Source organism: Cydia splendana, chromosome 12 (assembly GCF_910591565.1).
Source record: "Cydia splendana chromosome 12, ilCydSple1.2, whole genome shotgun sequence".
In the NCBI taxonomy this organism is placed as follows: Eukaryota; Metazoa; Arthropoda; class Insecta; order Lepidoptera; family Tortricidae; genus Cydia; species Cydia splendana.
In genome coordinates, this window is record NC_085971.1 from 10,616,073 (window position 1) to 10,637,491 (window position 21,419).

General features: G+C 37.7%; 1 protein-coding gene across 1 annotated transcript; it reads left to right on the forward strand.

Moving 5' to 3' along the window:
- Nucleotides 1-13,453: 13,453 nt before the first annotated feature.
- Nucleotides 13,454-20,652, forward strand: LOC134795458 (acyl-protein thioesterase 1). The gene is made up of 5 exons (XM_063767304.1): nucleotides 13,454-13,632; nucleotides 13,718-13,749; nucleotides 13,832-14,045; nucleotides 14,331-14,504; nucleotides 20,174-20,652. The coding sequence occupies exons 1-5, from the start codon at nucleotides 13,582-13,584 to the stop codon at nucleotides 20,363-20,365; spliced, it is 663 nt and encodes a 220-aa protein (XP_063623374.1). The 5' UTR covers nucleotides 13,454-13,581; the 3' UTR covers nucleotides 20,366-20,652.
- The last annotated feature ends 767 nt before the right edge of the window (nucleotides 20,653-21,419 follow it).

Sequence of the window (21,419 nt, forward strand, 5' to 3'; positions counted from 1 at the left end):
GGCAAGCTAAAAATTTAGAAGAATAAGATATATGCTTTAGAATTAATATGCGTTTTTTGTCCTATAATATCTAATATTGAATTAGAGTCTGTAAAAATAAGTCTATTACTATAAAATAATATACGCAGCCATATTATGGAAAATAAGAAATTTCGGTGTGTAGCTTGCATTGTAATAGTAAAATATATTTAAAAAGGCGCGAAATTCATACATACGCCGCGCTGGTCCGTCAGTGTCGCCGGCGCGGCGCCCGAGACCCTATCATAGCCTACCTATACCTCGCCCCTCGCCTCGCCCCACCTGCCGCTCACAGCACTGTCTGTCTTTTCTTATCATTCATTTGTTTGTTTACTGTGGACATATATAAATTAGATGCGGACATTACGTGAAATTAAAGGGGTCCCTTTGTTTCCCATAAAGTTTTAAGTCATAATGTATTGTTTGTCATATAAGAACCTTCGGGCTCTCGAATTAAGGTTTATTTTTGAATGGCCTTAGTAGCAGTTTGATAGCGTTGACTCGGCTCGGAGAGTTGGCGAATTGGCGATTCATTCGCCGAGTTAGCGGATCGGATACCAAGTTATCAGTTAGTTTAGTGGCCGAGTTGATTAGGAAGAACATTTGAATTTCGAAATTGTAATAAAAATGTACATGATATTCACAACTATTTTTTACCATAGTTTGTCAAAGGACTGTCTCATTTCAAACATAGAGAGAATCATCATACTATCTTTGACTTACACTAGTACTAGCACCCAAAAGAAAAGGATGAATATAGTTTTTTGTTTTTATTTACTGACAAATTGGTTTGACCGACTATACCTATTTCTGGTTCCTATTGTCATGTCCTGTCCTATTCAACGTCAATATCATATTATGTATATTATAAACCAACTGCTCAATATTACACGTATACATATTGAATATACAATAAGGTAAGTGACCTCACCTTATTGTATATTCCGTGTCGGCCGTATATGCCTATATACGGCCCACCTTAAATTAAAATGTTTTTTTTTTTTATAAACAGGATATTAAGTATGAAAAACTCACTCAAATAGGTATCTTATTTATTGAAGTTTCTTCATTATACCAAAATAGTTATAAAAATATTACGATACTCTTGGAAAATATACCTTTTATAAAAGTCCTATTGTGGGCCTTATTGAACACTAGCAGGGTATTACTTAATCCCGCAAAAAATAATAATTTTGACAGTAGACAATAACAGATTTTATTGTTTTTAACTTAAGAGTTATACATATACAAATAACAATATTTGGTACTTCACAACAAGAGGATATTTATAATAAGTTAAAAATAATTCTTTTGGGCCTTATTAACTAAAGATATAAAAATTGTCTAGTTTACGCGAAAATAGTAGGTAACTAAAGTCACTAAACATAAAGCTTTATTATTATTATGTATTAACATCTGGGGGCACGGCAGTGCCCCCGCCAAGACGAGCAAAGCGCAAGGGCACTATCTTTCTCGAAGCGCTTCGTCGTTTTTTGGAACCCTCATAACTTGGGGTTGGATTATACTAGATAAACAAAGTTCTCGGACTTATTAAGCATATCAATTGCATAGCTCTTATACTTTAGATTTTATTCATATCTAAAAACTTCGATTTCGTCACTGACTCACTCACTTGATGATTATCAATACCTTTAGGGTACTTCCTGAAGTCCTCTAAGAAGCTGAAATTTGATATGTAAGATAGTTTTAGTACACAAACAACAAATACATTCAAAAAATTGAATTTTTTAATCCTTAAAGGGATGATGAGGGGGTTTAATCTTGTATGGGGAATCAATAATCGCTGAACCGATTTAGTTGAAATTTGGTATGTAGATAGGTATTGTTATCGGGAAGGATATAGAATAGATTTCAATCTCAAAGTTTACCCTTACGGGCTGAAGGCAGATTTCAACCCCAAAGTTTACCCTTACGGGGTGAAGGGTTTATATGGGGAATCAGTAAGAAGTACATTGTGTAACAGATGCCCCCAGATACTTATTTCAGGATTTTTAATAGTAAATCACCCCCAACCCTTTAAATTAGGGGATGGAAGATTGTCATAAGCAACTCCCACCCAAACCCCACCAAAAACATTTTGATGTAAAATGTTGCCCAGACGAAACCATAAGGCTCGCACTGTCAAAAAGTTATCAGATCTCTTGCCAAGCTTCTAACTCTACAAGCCCTAACTTCACTAGCTCTACACCTTAGTCAAAGTATGTAGCTCGGCCGTTTCGTTTCTACAAGAACTATTGTATGTATAATAAAAAAACCGCCCAAGTGCAAGCCGGACTCGCGTTCCAAGGGTTCCGTACATTACACAATTTTTAACAATATGTTTTTTTAGTGAAAAGTGAGTAAAATGTCTTTTAAAAACCCGTAGGGATCGGATCAAAAACTAAGTACTTAAGTCCGACTCACGCCACAGATTATACAATAGTTCTTACGAACTGATACTTATCTCTCAAACAAAACGCAAGTACCTACCGTTTTGATACCTACACAAAAATACAATGGAGTGACCTTCAACGCGCCGCTCCCCGCACCGCGCGCACCGGCACAACGCTAGGGTTGCTGACGCTTAGAAATGATAAATAAATACCCACTTAAACAGAGGAGTGAAATAAAAGGAAAGCTAAATCTTAAATTATACCTAATATTCCGATTATGCTTTAGTGTTTGCGAAATAGTCATTTTAAAAGGTCATATGTCCCTGCAGTAACCTCAGTGTTTACGCCGTTTTATAAACCGCGCAATAATCCCAGCAAGAATTAGTTTTAAAACTTCGTGTAATTTAAAACCAGATAGAGATTAATGTTACATAGTAAAGAAAAATAATAGAAACCCCATGAATAAAGGTAATTAATTATAAGTTAACCAGAGCAAAAATGAGTAGGCACTTTCCGGTGTAAACTTACTGTCGTTAAAATAAACATTTACCAAAATAAATTAAAAATTTACTACCTATTTCAAATAGATAGATATCTAAATCTATACATTTGTCACACATATTAAACATTACATGTTTAATTAAAGAAATTCAATAGTAGGTAGGTACCTACTACCCGCGCGATTCGAACTTTAAGATATCGCGCCGTTAGACTTCACTAGATATGAAATAGTAAAGATATGTGACGTTCCACGGCAAAAGGTACCTTATGGCGGCTGGCGCTTACGCTTATTATTATCGCCACTCCAATATTCAGTCGGGGCAATGGTACCTTTTGCCGTGGAACGTCACATATCTTTACTATTTCTTATCTAGTGCATCTCTAATTCATTTCCCGAATCCCGCCGTCCGTGTAACTAGCGTAAAAATTGACAGTGCGGCGCGCGGTGACGTGCGTACGTGAGCGCGTGTGGCAACCAACTGGCTTGCTTTTCTACCGTGAACGGGAGCAGATTCGTAGGTATTAATCCGAGCTCGCGCAGAGAGTTCCATAGGCCTGCTCACGCTTAGCTCCACATTTCTAATAGGTTTTCCTGTCATCTATAGGTAAAGAGCTAATATGTGTATTTTTTTCATAATAAAAAGACCCAGTAGTTTCGGAGATAAGGGTAATGTTAATTTTTTGCCTGTTTTCTTAAATAACTTCTAAACTATTTATTTTAAAATTATGAAAAAAATATATTTGAGATTCTAATTCTAAAATGAGCCCCTTCATTTGATATATAACAAAGATATAGTTTTTTTTCTTCTATTTATCATTCATCTCAAAAGTGACCCCTTTATTTAAATTTATATTACATATTTACTTTACATGTATGTCTTTGGGTTATAGACAAGTTTCAACTTATTAGTCCAGTAGTTTCGGAGCAAATAGGCTGTGACAGACGGACAGCCAGACACACGAGTGATCCTATAAGGGTTCAGTTTTATTCCTTTTGAGGTACAGAACCCTAAAAATAATGATTATAATAAGTTTTTCACCTTATGCCCATGTGGCGGTAGCAAAACAGCCAAGCCACATATTTTGACTAAGGTGTAGAGTTAGTGAAGGGGCTTGTAGAGTTTGAAGCTTGGCTCGACAAGAGATCTGATAACTTTTTAACAGTGCGAGGCTTATGGTTTCGTCTTAGCAACATTTTACATGAAAATGTTTTTGGTGGGATAATTTTTTACAGTATAAATATTTCTTCGTAACAGTTAGTATTATCTTTTAACATGATTTTTACTGTACATCTGGGCCCTATTTCACCAACGTGACAGGTGCGACATTTGTCGACATCACTGTTACTGACGTCACAGGCCTTTATAGGCTACGGTAACCGCTTACCATCAGACGAGCGGTGTGGTTGTTTGCCACCAACCAGTGTTGGGCGTAATTAATTACTCGTGTAATTTAATTACATGTAATTAATTACTCGTGTAATTTAATTACATGTAATTAATTACTCGTGTAATTTAATTACATGTAATTAATTACTCGTGTAATTTAATTACATACATGTAATTAAAATGTTTGTAATTTAATTACATAAAATTTAATTACATGTAATTAATTTTTCTGTGTAATTTGCAATTGTGATTACATTAATTAGTAATTAAATTACTCAATTACTTTTCATTTACCTTTTTAATAATATGCAAATATGAACAAATTTACTTGTAGTAATTATAAAGAAAAACTTTTATGAATTCCATTATACGCTGGATAACGTTATAACATACTTTTTATCCCTGGAATCATACCTTTACAGGGTACTATTACTATGTGACAAACCACGTTGAATATGGCGGTCGGCGCTTACGTCGCGTAGCACCGCATTAGTTTGCACGATGCACATCCCTGGTGCGCCGGGTGCGGGCCAGCCCCAACCCTATCCTGTGTGTGATAGCGGACAGACTTGACTGCCCGTATATGAGACACTGCTGCGAAATGCATGTTTCCAGCAGTGTATATATATTGTAATAGTTAATTAGGTACTAACATTAGGAACGTAAGTCTACTAACAAATCTGTATGAGTCCATAGTTGCTCGAAATAAATATTTTTCATTTCATTAGTTAATAGGGCGCCGATAATAATGACGTAAGCGCCGACCTAAGGTGCCTTTCGGGTTGGACTGTAGCAAAGGGGGGGCTGGGACTTGGACAATTGTCACAAGAAATACGACAGTTGTCACGAAATTCCGACACAGAACTCATTTACTGTCATGAATTACCGAAAGTTCTTTGAAATCTTGTGTCAATTGTCATCATTATCATCATAAACAAGAAAGATACCTGTTTATTGCCGATATAATAAAGATTTTTTTTTTAATAATACAATGATAGTGACAAACAGGAATAAGGCCTGTCCGATGGTAAGCTATAACCGTAGCCCATGGATGCCTGTGACGTCAGCAACAATGTCACGTTGGTGAAATAGGGCCCTGGTGCTACATTACGACACCGGTGCTATAATAAGCACATTAAAACACTCCCTTTGGCCGTGTTTTAAAATTCGTCATTCGTTGCAAAATTTCAATTTTTCGCACTTCTATCGTAAATAACTACCTATGTATTAATAAAAAAAGTTACCTATATAAGTAAGTAGTTACTGCCTTTAAAAAGTATAAGTGTCTAAATGTTATTAGACTTTTTGATTCTTTAAAACGTCTTTAGGTCAATAAAGCAAGTGAAAAATTATTAGAGTTAGACCAAGAAAAGTCTGCAGCGATTTGGACAGCTCACGCAGTGAAGGTGTTATTTATAAGTCATCATTTCATAGAAGTTTCTTCAAATTGGCCTTATTAATGAGAGATTAAAAATATTCAAAATTATCTAAAAATATTTTAATTTATTATTTCATCTCATACGTTCAATAAGGCCCGGGACTGGACCTTTTTACCTGCACTGACAGTGGATCTTCTTAGCAACAAGTACAAATTCAGAATAATAGGGAGCAACTGCTATTTTTGAATGCTGGGCCTTGTTACCCGCCGGGCCTCATATGCCTGCACCTCACCTACCTTATTTATTTGTTTTACAAGGGGAAAATTTGTTGATTAATCATGCTAATATTGATACCCAAACAAGCGAAACATTCTAAAATTGAACCACAAGCGTAGCGAGTGGTTCGTAAAGTTGAACCTCGAGCGTAGTGAAGGTTTGAAGGGACGAGGGTTAAATAAAATTTTCACTACATCAGCTCGTAAAGGCCCTCTTGATTGTTCGAAACGGATAAGAAGAGTGGCATTTAATTTGATGCAAATTTTGAGTTGTTTCCGTAGGTATACTCGTAAAGCTCAGTTGGTTGGTAAAATTGACTTTAAAATGATAAATATTGAATAACGTTAGTTTGAAATTGATTTAAATGATAAAGTAAATATTATCGGAGATATATATATCGGATATCGCTCTTAAACAAAAAATATATGTCGCTAGTCATTTATAACCTAAAAGCGCCAAATTACGCAAAATTATATTGAAATGACACCTGTCTATTGAATTTGAAGAATACTTTAACAAGGGTGGTTATCTGTATGACAATGCACCTAAAATAATTTTCAAATGTATCTATTATTTCTATACTTAACACGATAACGAATTCTACGTAAACCAAACCGCGGGCAATCCCTAGTACATATAGAAATAAATAAGTGTAGGTAAGTTTCCATTAGTGTACCTACTATTAACAATATAACTATTTACCATTGATAATAATTTTATAAACGTTTTGCGTATTTTTTACGGGCACCGCGCTAATCGCTAGCCCGCCACCGTCGATCGCTGCCTCCTGCCACGGCGCACAGCGCGGCACGCGAAAACGCCGCGCGTTTGAAACTCGCGAACTCAATATAAGCGCGGAATGCATACTTACGTATCAGTATTTAGTGTTGCCGTGATTTTATATTTCTAATATTTTGTGTGGGAACTAAGATCTTTATTATGACCGTGTAATATTAACTCTACAAACTTTAATTCAATATTGGCTATACTGCTTAACCAGAAATCAATATCTAGACAAGCACATTGTCTACATTTCTAATTTTTTACAAGTATACTAAGTTGATAGATAATATCGTAATTTTATAATATCAGCTACTTTAATTCTTTATTGACAAAGTAATTCATGTTTTTACGTTCACCAGAAAGCAGCTGTTCCAGATTTCTAAAAACCGAATATTGTGAATAAATTAAAGTGTTATTGAACATGTTACAGTTTTTTGTAACTTTAATTTTATATTTACATAGTTATTTAGCAAAATTGAAATATTTAAATATGGCCGAACGCTCCACCTATAATTTTCTAATATTTTACATAAATGTTATTTAACATGCATGCAATAACATATCAAAAAAGAAAATCTTTAATGTTATCAAAACCCATTTTCGTTCCACCGCTGGTCTATAAGATTTGCTTGACCATCTATATATCGTACTTCCAACTTAGGCTTCATACGAACGAGCGCTTTTTGAACGCACGCAGACGCACGGAATTTTCCGTACGGAATGATATGTGCAAGCGAGACAGCGCTATGTATGTCTAGATGTCTAGAGCGACGCCAGGGGTGCGAAACTCCTGACTTCGGTCAAACTCGGCTCCGCTCGGCTCAGCATTGCTCCGAGCAATTATTAGGGTTGGCACCACTTGACTTCCTTTTGCGTGCACGACCACAGATAAGATAATCACTTGATTTTTGACAACCCTAAATAGCCGAAAGAGATAGTGCCATATATTAGAAAGGGACAGCATGATTCGACCCTGAACCGCTGTCAAACTTCGTTTTTGTAGGAAGTTTCCTTTCTGTACGGTAGTACTATTAATTATTCTGTGGCGACGCCTCGTTCTCACCTGTCATTCCGTACGGAAACCGAATGTTTTTTTTAAAGTAATTACACAGTTTGGTCGACACAGTGACCAGCGACTGCTTTTTTTTTGTGAAGGGATTGACCGAAAGGGTCACGCACGGGCCACGTCACCACCAAGGACGAAAGGGAAAGGAAATTTACAGAGATAACGAATAGAGAAAAGCAAAGAATAGAGAAGAGAAGTTAACTCGTAGCAAAACAATAACGCCATTTCAGAATGTTATGAGATAGTTGCAGGAGTTACCTACTAATAATAGCATTTAACTCCTGCACGGTCTGTTATTTTCCCAATGGGGGCGGCGAGAGCAGAATCCCACAGGTCTGCGCAGATTAGGCTTGTAGCGAACAGTAGGGGTATTCCCACTATTCGCCACAAGCCTACCTTTGTCGATTTCTGCCTCTCTTATTTGGTCCATCGTTGTTTGATCGTCAGGATCCAACAAGACGTGCCTCGGACGATGCACACGTTTCCTGGGCGGAAGCTCGGGAGTGTATTCCGAGGCACGACTTATAAGATCGTTAACGTGATTGGACGCTTTGTCAAAGTAGCGTCTGCTCAACACTTTAAAGTGTTGAGCCACAGTTGTTAATTTTAAGTCTTTGTGCAGGTAATTGTTTCTCACATACCACGGCGCCCCAACCAACTTCCGCAAGAATTTATTTTGGAGCACCTGTAGGCTCTTCAGCTGGCGGGGGAGGCCTGGGCGAAAGCAACCGAGGCATATGAGAATACTGTACGGATACACACTTTATTACGGACCGATAACTTGCTCTTCTTATTTAGAAGTCGGCATACATAATAAGCTGCACGATCACGTACTGTCTTGATATGTCGATGGAAGTTTAACCGTTTGTGGACTACCCCGAGGTATCTGGCCTCATCTCGCCATGGAATAGGACGATCGAAGAGGGTGATGTTGGAAACGGATGATATTAAGGATTGATACAATGTGGTGCGTGAGAATATGACCCCTACACTCTTGTCCGGATTGACTTCAACTCTCCACAATTTGCACCAATGCCCAAGAGCGTCAGATGCAGACTGCAGGAGTTGATCAACCCGGCCAATACAGGGGGATGTGACATAAATTACCGTATCATCGGCAAACAGAGCATAATGGATGTCAGGAAGTTTTGGGATGTCGTTGAGATGGCGAAGAGAGTTGGGGAAAGACATGAACCTTGTGGGACGCCAGCCTTAATTGGATGAAAGGCGGAACGCGATCCTTCCACTTTATAGCGAAAGCATCTGGCTGTGAGGAAATTTTCTATCAACCGGACAAGCCGATTGGGCAACCCAATATTGTAGAGTTTGTATAACAGGCCCGGATGCCACACCTTATCAAAGGCCTTCGCTATATCGAGGAAGATCGCTCCAGTTGGGATCGCACGGCACCCGCTAGTCATCCAAAAGAGGATGTGCTCCACAAGGCGGTGAACTTGATGGACACACGAATGACTAGCCCTGAACCCAAATTGTTCAGGTATGATGATGTTATGAGCAGAAAGATGAGTGTGAATACGGGTAAGTATAATTCGTTCGTAAAGCTTACACAAAGTTTGAAGAAGACTGATCGGGCGGTAACTAACTGGGTACGGGGTTTACCGGGTTTGGGGATCCCAATCACGTCAGCCTCCTTCCAACATGATGGGAAATGGCAGTGGATGAGAGCAACGTTGTAAATGATGAGTAGGAGAGAGAGGATTCTGTCGGGTAGTGTTTTGATCAATTTATTGGTGATTCCGTCAGACCCAGGAGCCTTCCGTAACTTGAGTCTTCGGATCTGCATCTTCAGTTCCGTCATAGTTACCTCGGGGAGTGGTGTCAGTTCGAGTGGAGTTGTGGCCTTCTGAGTTAACTCCTCAGTTACCATTTTAACATGGTTCTCGTCAGTTGGTTGATTACTTGGAGAACACTGACCTTCGAGGCTAACAGCCAGACACTCAGCCTTCTCCGAGTCATCAAAAGCGGGTCCTTGTCCGTCAGGTCGAGTCAAAGGTGGCATAGATGCAATGCCATCCGTTTTGAGAGACCTCACCAGCCTCCAGAAAGGTGTGATCTCTCTTAGTGTGCTGTCCCATCGCTCGTTCCTATAAAGCCCCCTCCACACTTGTACGCGAATCGCGGCGCGAAGCCGCGAACGCGAGTGTGGCGTCGATTTTCGCAGACAGCGAAATCGACTCCACATTTGCGTTCGCGGCTTCGCCCGCGATTCACGCGCATAGTCAGGGCTATAACCGCGAAAATCGAAGTTCGCAAATTGCGGGGATCTTTCTCTTTTAGTCCAATGACGGCGTAATTAGAGTGACAGAGAAAAATCCCCGCAATTTGCGAATTTCGGTTTTTGCGGTAGCCCCTCTGGAGGGGGCTTAAAGCCCCCTCCAGACTATGCGCGTGAATCACGGGCGAAGCCGCGAACGCGAGTGTGGCGTCGATTTTCGCAGACAGTGAAATCGACTCCACATTTGCGTTCGCGGCTTCGCCCGCGATTCACGCGCATAGTCAGGGCTATAACCGCGAAAATCGAAGTTCGCAAATTGCGGGGATCTTTCTCTTTTAGTCCAATGACGGCGTAATTATAGTGACAGAGAAAAATCCCCGCAATTTGCGAATTTCGGTTTTTGCGGTAGCCCCTCTGGAGGGGGCTTAAAGCCCCCTCCAGACTATGCGCGTGAATCACGGGCGAAGCCGCGAACGCGAGTGTGGCGTCGATTTTCGCAGACAGCGAAATCGACTCCACACTCGCGTTCGCGGCTTCGCCCGCGATTCACGCGGATAGTCTGGAGGGGGCTTAAGGCCCCATTCGCACGGCAGCTTTTTCAACGCGCGTTAAAAAAGCGTTTGAATGACACAAATGGATAACCATGTATCTATTCACACGACAGCGGTGACGCTTTTTATCAAGCGTTGTTGGATTTTCGACTTTAAACCTTGGTCGTTAAATTGAATTTAGACTGCGGACAGATTCAAGCGCTTTTTTAACGCGCGTTGAAAAAGCTGTCGTGCGAATGGGGGCTAAGAAGCCAGCTGCCGCTTCAGATGTCTGAATGCGGTTTAAAGAGAATGGTATGAGAATAGGCCTGATGACAAATTTTGAAATCCCTTTTATTATTGTCGGTACACTTGTATTGGTTCCGAAAAACACAATATTTCAGCTATACTCATAAGATTTAACATAGATAATTGCATTTTATTATAGCTAGTTTAAACTTCGCGCGAAAACGCCTCGCATGCCATTTGTGACGTCATCATTTAGTTGGTGGTAGGGTGGTAGACATTGTTTACATACTTACAGTTACGAATTTCCCTTGAATCCGAATGATATTGTTAATTCAGCACCATATATTACGATTAGGGATGATAAATACATTACAACAATTTATCACAATAACTCATTCATTTTACACAAAAACTCTCACACGGTTGCAGTTTAAGATGAATTATTTAGATACATGTAAATTTTGAGTGAAAATCACCGAGCGCCGGTTTTACTTTTTAATTTTTCATTTTTTCTAATTACGACAGCCAACATGGCAATGATAGTTCCATTCAGCCAAATAAATAAAAAAGTTTGTTGTTGAAATATCGTATTATTTAGCATTTTATTTAAATAATAACAAATAGATATCTGTGACGTTCCACGGGAAAAGGTACCTTATGAGGGTTTCTAGTTTCGGAGATATTAAATGTTTTGTAAAGAGGTGAAAAAATGCTCAATTTTTTTTTATTGTGTGATCTGAAACCTTAATGCGTAACGTTTGTTTACCTGTTTTTATTTTTGTTATAAGTTAGTTATAAGCCTAGTAATGTCGTCTCAGAGTTTAGTAGAAAAGGTACCTTATGGAAAAAAGATTGAAAATTCCCAAAAAAACTAGTCAATACGGGAAAAGAAGTTTGGTAGAGAACTGTATTAGCATTCTGCAAAACTAATTTGATAATTTCAGTTCTGGTTGGGGCGCCTCGCAAATATTATAACCGTACATAGACCGACATCACAAATCCAAGTAGACTGCTATTATACCAAAGTTACTCTCGTCAAGTCTTTCTTGACTAGAATAATCTTCATTTGGTTTGGTCGCATGCAGTAAATCAGCCATTGGTTTGCTGAAAAATGCCAATACCCGACGCATTACCTTATGGAATATCTGAGGTCATTGAACCTCAATGCCGCTTATCTTCAATAGCAACCGAAATATATTATTGATAAGAAATAGACGATTTATACCATCTTAACCCCAAAATATTATTAGTTTATCCTAACTGTTCCATCATCATCATGCCTCATCATGTAACTTGACCACAAGGTACCTTTTCATTACATACAAATTATTGGTCTTTTTTAAGATTATTATGACGAAGAACTAATTAAATTGGGGGCAGTTTAATGTAAATTAATATTTTCTATTCATAAAAGATAAACTATAATATGATTGATATTTTGTAGTGATGTATTATTAGATTTATTTCCATAAGGTACCTTTTCGTAAATGTATGGAGCAAATACTGTTATTGTTATGTAAGTTTAAAGTGGCATAAGGGGTTAAATATAGTATTTAGTTGGGGTTTTAGGATTTATTTCATTTGAATGACAGAATTTCTTTCATATGTGCTCAGAAAAATTGATTGTGTGTCACATTAAAAGTAAAAATATTCAATTTTGTGATTTTATATGAAAAAGTCAGAAAATACATTTTCACCTCTAAATCGGTATTGTTTTTTGCTTAAACTGTCTGTCAGTGTCGTTTTCTAATAGATAAAATTTAAATCTTGAGAGCTCATTGCAATCAATCGTGAAAATGAAATAAAACTTTATTTTCAAGAGATTGGTTAGTATACACATAAATCAGTCGATATCAAAAGTTTCTATTTGCATTACAGAACAAGTCGCAATATTTTTTTAATCTCAGATATATCAGGCATTATTATTTGTAGTCAACTATGTAACTTACTTCAGGAACATAGTTTTTTAGGCGGCTAAACTTAAAACTTCTCTATCGTAAAGTTGCTCATTTCACAACATTATTTTCAAAAAATCATATCTCTGTAACTACGCAACCTAGAAGGTTGATCTTTTGTGTTATCGATAGGTTATTTATTGTAGATTACTGGGGTATGCATAACTCCATACCCGCCATAAGGTACCTTTGACCGTGGGACGTCACATCTATTTTATATCGTGTAATAATATTTATTGTACGTAATAAATGTTTAGTGGCGAAATAATATTTTTTTTGCACCTTTCGAACTCTTTGGTGAGGACGTATATATAGATTTCGGTCAATGAGGTTGTCTATGTTGCTCTAAGAAATATGTTATGGATTGATGACGTCACTGTTTGGAACGCTTCTGATTGGCGTTTCAGTAATAATGGCCGATTGGAGAATATTGCACTTTTATTTTATTGAATATCTTAATAATCCTTCAGTTTATACTGAGATTGGGCCATTTTTTAGAATCATATTAACATATATGTTTCTTTGAAACCATTATTTCCATGATTCTTTGTTACTTGCAACAGGCCTATTCGGGAGGTTAGCCTTAGGCCTCATACGCACGAGCTGTGGAGTGTGGACTACAAATGAATGTCAAAACTGACAGTTCCTTTATCTGTTCTGTGGCAGTAAGTAGCTTCGTTCAGACAGAGTCGACAGAGTTCACAGCGCACCGCCGCTGGTCCGCTGTGTCTAGCTAGTCTAGTCTGAAGTACTTGCAGTAGCGGAAAACTGTATTGATTATCACAAATTCGATAATTTCATTACGAAATGGAACCGAATCCTGTGATTATTGCAGCGACTGCAAAACAGACAGCATCCGTAAGTCCCATGAAATACTACTTAAGTGAGATGAGATAAAATTAGCGAGATTAAAGTCCTGTTTTTATGGTGTGTTATGTTTCAGCTTATTTTTTTACACGGACTTGGTGATACTGGGTTAGTATTGTATAATGATTTGATATTATACCGTAGATCAAGTTGCGTGAATAAAAAGAGGTAATTGGAAAGTACTTTTTAGCCACGGATGGGCGAGCACGATCGCCGCAATAAGGGGGCCTCACGTAAAAGTAATTTGCCCGACAGCGGCCACGATCCCAGTGACGCTGAACGCTGGGTTCCGGATGCCGTCGTGGTTCGACCTGCGGACGCTGGACGCAACTGCCCCTGAAGATGAAGAAGGAATCATGAGGGCTACAGGCCTAATTCATGGTTTGATCTCGGATGAGATTAAAGTAAGTCCAATAGAAAGTCATTGTTTTTTTAACCCAATTTTTTTTATAGTATAATAAATTTATTTACTTGTTAAAAGTGCTTTTGTGTGTGCTAAAAAAAGTATGGAATCAAACAATTAATCCTGAAAATTCTTACATGCGTACTCCAATGAAATGTTTATAATGCTGGTACAAAGATAACTAAATAATTACATGTTAATGTATTTAACATGAACTGCCTAAACCTAAACTTCAATTATTATTTTTGAGTAGACACACTTTAATAATAAATGCTATTTTTTGCAGGCTGGCATTCCTGCAAACCGGGTGCTAGTCGGGGGATTCTCCCAAGGTGGAGCTTTAGCTTTACATTCCGCCCTGACTTACCCTCAACCGCTGGCCGGAGTGATCTCCCTGTCTTGCTGGCTTCCGAGGCATGCTCACTTCCCTGACGCGGTCAAGGCTCCTTTGGACTTACCGGTATGATTTTTTTATTATCTTAGTTCGAGACTAGCCAGAGATTCATAGTAAAACAGTTTCTGGCTGAAAATATAATATATTGTGTGTTTTACTCTGGACAACTAGCTAGTCTAGGTCTGTGCGCACATACATCATATCAATTTAATAAATAAAAAAATCTTAGTATAATTGACATAGTCTCCTACTATATCTAATTAATAAATAATATAGAAATCTCTGTATAGCATTTAAATTAAGTAATTAATTTTTAGGTGTTTAGTAGTTAATTACGGCAATTTCATAATTAAAATGATTTAGGATTAAGTTTGTTTTTTAATTAGTTTTATGTTTTGATTTTGTTATTTCGATTTTCAAGTAATAAATATTTCTTATTGAATCTCACAGTTTTAACTGTTGATAGCTAAATATGCAATATGCATTGTATTAGGCCAGGTGACATGATAGTGACATTTAAAGTAAATACTGGCCCCCTTATTCTTAAACGCGCTACAAGCCTCAATAAACTAATAATTGTTTGTCTTTATCTGTCATTTTGACTTATGTATTTGTAAGAAAGGGATAAAACATAATTTACCGAAATCAGTTATTAGTAAGTTTTATTTTATGAAAAGGGGGTAAATTTAAAAAACATAGGGCAAGCTGGTTCTTAGGCAAAAAATGCAACACTATAAATGCGTTAGGGATGCGATGATCTCACAATAATCAGATTTTGCTATTACTGTTTGAAAAAATTTACCTTGTGTCGCTTTGAAGGTCATTTCTTGTTAATTATTACAGCATCCATACAATAAGAAAAGAAAAACATGCCACTTGTTGAGCAATGAGCATTGTTCATAATTTTAAACTGCTGTAATGCATTTATTGATATCTAATTAGCATGTTCATATTTTTGTTTGAATGTCACCACAGCCTCTGGACACCTGCAACTACAACAGATAAGTAAAGTCTAACACTTAGTTGTGCTGAAAATCGACTATCCTCCTGAGGCCCAGCCATAAAGGAAAAAGTCCAATATTTGCCAGTGAAGTTCGTACCCATAATATATCTGTCGCAGGGAAATGATCAAAACAGAGATTTGAACAAATCTCTAAGGGATATGATCAAATCACGCAGGATGTTAAAATGGCGAATCCATATCATCATTTCCCTAGAAAAATTATTATATAATTAATCTAGTGAAATGAAAAAGCGTTTCGTGTTTATTGGCCGATTTTGTCTTTCCACTAAACACAGTCAGTGATTTGATCAAATGACTGAATTTTTCTAGAGAAATGATGATATGGATTCGCCATTTTAACATCCTGCGTGATTTGATCATATCCCTTAGAGATTTGTTCAAATCTCTGTTTTGATCATTTCCCTGCGACATATCGACTACCGTAGGCTCAAAGGGCGTAAAGGACAAAATGGCGAAAATGAGTTATGAATGCAGTTATACTCAGTATTTTTTTTCTCTATCGAATGGTATATTTAACGTCTCGATAACTTTAAAAAAAATGGTCGGTAAAATCTATAAAAATTAATGCTTGAACACAATTTTCCAACGCATTTTGCCGTATCTGCCAATTCAAAAAAATGTTGTGAGTCATTTTGGCGTAACTCCCAACTTTGCATTGGAAATTTTATTAAATCTGTGCAAATTTTTCGTCAGTTACGCCTATTTGCAGCAGGTTTTTGAGTGCTAAATGTACGTTACGCCCACAACTAGTGGATATTTATACGAATGTTAGAGAATTCAATGTAAGAGATACGCCAACATACTATGTACAATTTCGAGTTTATAAATTGTTGCTTTTTTGTATTTAAGTGGGATGACCTAGTACTTTCCTTGTCAAGTTTTTTATTGAGTATGTACTTGCATACCTGCATATGTGCTCGTTAATGATTTATTTATAGGGTTACTAAAATTTGTCAATTTAAACTAAACTATCAGAATTACGTATGAAAATAATAAAACATGACTATATTCAAATGATAATTATGGCGATTAATTAAAGTTAGACTGATAACTTTTAGTTTTGTATGCGCCATTTGCAATTATGATTAGATGTAATATTAATACTTTTTTTTTTTTTTTTTTTTTTTTTTTTTCCAATTTTAAAATTTAAAGTTTAATAAATTTTTTTGTTTAAATTAAACCCTAATTTATAGGATTAACCTTATGAAAATTATTGTCTAAAACTTTTTGATTTAAATCCATAGAAGTACGTAGGCCTGGCCATATGACTTTTTTGCTACCTACTCTGATGTTATGTCATAAATAATCGCATATTCATTAAGTTTTACTCAACAGACATACAAAATGTCAAAACTACTATTATACCTAATAGTATTATAGTGTGTAAAAGTAAAATTTATGATCAAATTAAGATTACAAACAGAAATAACGCACACATATTTTCTATAGTAAAAGTCATTGTTATAAATTGTTTTGATATACATAAATAGATAAAGATGGTAGGACAGCAGTGATTCTGTTCAAGTAATATAAAAAAAAAGAAAAATATTGGTTGGCTAAAAAAACAACCTTTTCCAAGTTTAAGTATCCAAAAGTAACAAAAATGGGGAAAAAACTTAACAGTGAATACAATACATCTCTATAAGCTTTTGAAAAAGATAATTGTAAATTATAGTACTTAGAAGTATAGTGTTCCTTAAATGCAAGTTGCCAATATTGCAACAAAATTGTTAGATTTACGCCAAATGGTACTAAAACAATATTTTTTTGTACATTACGCCCTTTTTCTAATAAGATAAACCATAAAAAAGAGGCGTAAGGGACGCCCTTCTTAAAAACAGTCGTGTTTTTTGGCGTAACGGACATGCTATTTTCGTAAATAAGCATTGTATTATAAGTTCAAGCAATCAGTTTAAAAGAGCTCAAAAAGTTAAGATTAAGCCACATACAGGCATCAGTTTATTCAAACAAACAAAAAAGTTATGATTTTTTTTCTCAAAACCAAACTGTTTTTTGGCTCTCCTGAAAAATCGCGTTTTGTCCGTTAAGCCCTTTGAGCCTACGGTAGTCGTATGATAACAAAAAGCGACGTCGCTATGAACGCTTGGCCGCCACAAGCCAGTTACCCCTGCCGGGCTAGCACATGATTAGCGCGATAGTATCTCGCGGCGACATAGATTACCCATCCCTCTTTTATTAACATAGAAAAAGACGGGTAGTCTACTAGTTTGTCTCGCCGCGAGATACTGTCGCGCCAATCATGTGCTAGGCTTACTGGTCAAAGACACTATATTAAAACCAAATTTCACTCGATAATGACTAAGTTATCCTCTGATTAGGAAGGTCCATGATCGAATTTTATAAAAGCCGGTAAGCCCGGTAATTAATGTTTCCTTCTCTTTTCAACATCATTTGTTAGAAAGAGACACAGGCTCAGAATAAATAATAGTACCTACTACAGTAACAGAAAGGACACTTCCTACAAAACCGAAATTTGACATCGATTCAGGAATGAATTATGCTGTCCCTTTCTGATTTATGGCACTATCCCTTTGGTGTGGTCGTACACGCAAAGGGACGTCAAGTTGCGCCAATCCTAATAATTGCTCGGAGCAATGCTGAGCCGAACGGAGCCGAGTATGCCCGAAAGAAAGACTGTCTCCCTACTTTTTACAGACCTTTTATAAAAGCTACCCAAATCAAAAAACGTTCTTGGTTCACGGTCTTGGGTTTAGGGAAACTTAAGGATACAATTAGGAAAGTGCCAAAGACAAAGTTAACCTTATAATAAACTATTTTATTGCTTTTTACAAGCCCGAATCAATATCATATCATATTGCACCCTTAAGATCTCGGAGCAATTAATCATTCAAGCTCAGCATACAGGAAGTAAAAGAAATTTGAGAAGGCAATTGTTAATTTGATGTCTATGGCATTACCAATTCCATACTAAAAATGTAGGTATCATAGTCGAAAGCGCCATCTACAATTGGCTTTGACCGGCTTTCAAATTCCATATAAAAGGCTGTAGAGTCCGTCTGAACTCAGCACCGTGTTTGATAGCACAGTGTGGAGGCGTTATTTTAAACGTCAAAATTTTATAAGTACAAATTTGACATTATGACAAAACTTTTACAGTTTTTTATTGAAAAGTCAGTGCAGAGTTAGCTTGGTCCGACTCTACCACAGTAGATAGCACCATCTACTCTTTTTACCAGCCTTTCCCATTGACGCATATTCCACTCACTATATAGCCGCGCGATAACAACGAATGAACGGTATGAACGCCGAGCGACGTTGTGGTGCTAATCTGTTATTTATTTGATGATAATGAGCGGTGGTATTAAATCTGTCCAATATCTTGGTACAATGTCATTGCGTCTCACTCTTTCATTAAGCAAATTGTGTGACAAAATACACATTGAACAGGTGGAATACCACCCTAAACGCAACTTTTTCTTACTACATTCGACAATGCCCTGCTGCCAATAATCACAAGTAATACACCCTTTCAAACGACTGTCTGACCAACATTATACTAAAGAAAAAAAAATAAACTTATTTAAGGACCTCGCCGTCATATTCACTACATTAAATGTTAGTTTTGATGGTCCGCTACAGTTATTATACTAAATTAAGGACGTTAAGCACGAAAAATTTCGTACATTAACACGCTTGTTTCTATCTATCGCGCGCGTATAATTATATTGATGTCCCGCCGAAGCGATGATGCCGGCGGTCAAAGCCACTGTGCCAGCGTGACATCAATATAATTATGCGCGTGCGATAGAGATAGGAACAGTTCGGTCAATATACGAAATTCTTCGTTCTTAGCGTTACTTACTTTACGTACAATCGCCGGCGCTCGCGGTGTTCCTGTTAAGGAAAATTTGTCTTAATCCTTCAAGACTGCAAGGCGTTCAAACGAGTATCGCCCTAAGGGTGGTGGGGTGAGCGCAGGCGTGTGTACTTATTGAAATTCTATTGTACGCATTCAAATGCACTTGCCTCCAAGGCCAAGTTAGTGCAGTCAACCAAGACCTAAGACCTGGCGTATTGAATTATTAATTATGTAAAATGGCTTACTTTGTGTACCTATACAACGTGACCTTAGCCTTTGGACAAATGCTGACATCCCATATAGAATCACTTCTCAGGAAAGAGTTTGTAAAAACATAATTAGATGAAAAGGAAATATTGTATACAGGACTATCAAAAACGCGATCCTCTTATGTTTGGAAGATCTTTAAGTTTGTGACGTTCCATGCAGTGGCGGATTTGCAGTCTTTGCCGCCCTAGGCCCCAGGCCCTGTAGCCGTTCCTTTCTCAGCACCCATGATATTGACTACACATTTCTTGTTGTCATCATTGAATTTTTAGTCACAATTTGCTGCCCCTAATATCTTGCCGCCCTAGGCCCGGGCCTACTTGGCCTTAGGGCAAATCCGCCACTGATTCCATGGGTAATGGTACCTTATGGGCCTTAGGGTGGTATTCCATCTGTCCAATTTCTTTGTCCAATGTGCGTTGCCTCTCATTAAGCAAAATGTGAGACGCAAATACACATTAGACCAAGATATTGGACAGATGGAATACCACCCTTATGGCGGTCGGCGCTTACGTCGGTAACACTGCATTAGTATTGGAGCGTCATTAACCCGCGCCAGGTACTTGTATAGCCGAGCGTTGAATGCTTACATTCTTATTTCAGATATTTCAAGCCCACGGAGACTGCGACCCAGTAGTCCCCTTCAAGTGGGGTCAAATGACCGCCTCCTTCCTCAAGACCTTCATGAAGAATATCGAGTTCACAACATATCAGGGACTGACACACTCGTCATCAGAGGCCGAACTTAAAGACATGCGGGCATTCATTGAAAGGACGATACCTGGCTCGAAATAAACAATACTAAGTATACTATTTTTCGAAGCATTGGCTTCAAGAAAGTTAATTATTTTTATCCCTATGAAATAAAATTTACCTGCAAAAATGAAATACCATGTAAACAAATGTATTAGCACATTCATAAATTCAGTAATCGAGATCCAACTGGTCTAAAGTCTAAACTAAATACGGCGTCTTCGACGCGACTTACCATATATAGTAATATTATATCTACGAGTACTTGTAATTAGATATCTTTGAGTTACGTGAAGTTAGTACAAAATAAAGTTCAAGGATTACATCTACATCAATGTTTTTTTTTTTTTAATCTCTTTAGTATTCAAATGGTATAAAAGTGGACTCTACAGTTGAGTTGTAATGTTTTCTATCTGGTACATTATGATTCAAAGAAGCATACTCCTTATCCGGGCCACCGGCATTGGACATACCTGGAAAATAGCAAGCTTTGTTAGCAATAAGGCCCTGCAACGCACGGCTTGTTTAACAGTAACAGGCGCCTTCTCCTCGACACCGGGATCGGCCCTAGATGCACTGCTGGACATCATACCACTCCACTTGCAGGTGCAAAAGGAGGCCAAGCAGTGCGTCTACAGAATATGCACGCTAAACAGGCCAAAATGGCGCTCTCAGGCATTAACCAATCTAAAGGCCCTTAGCATGCCCACTGATGACACGCACACCGAATGTCGTCTCACCAAACTGTACACAGTAGAAATACCTCCTAGAGACAAATGGATCAACAACCAAATGTACGTTGAAGAGGGAAGCCACATCTGGTATACAGATAGTTCAAAGAAAGGCAATGATGGTAGGATGTGGGATCTATGGTGAGAGACCTAAGCTCAGAGATAGCGTCAGCATGGGCACACAGGCCTCAAACTTCCAGGCAGAAGTCTTCGCCATCAACAAATGTGCGGAGATCAACCTGGATAGAAACCTAAGACACCAGCATATCTACATCAACTCAGACAGCCAGGCTGCTCTGCTGGCACTAGAATCCCTTGAGTCAAACTCAAAACTAGTCCAGAACTGTAAAACAAACCTAAATGCA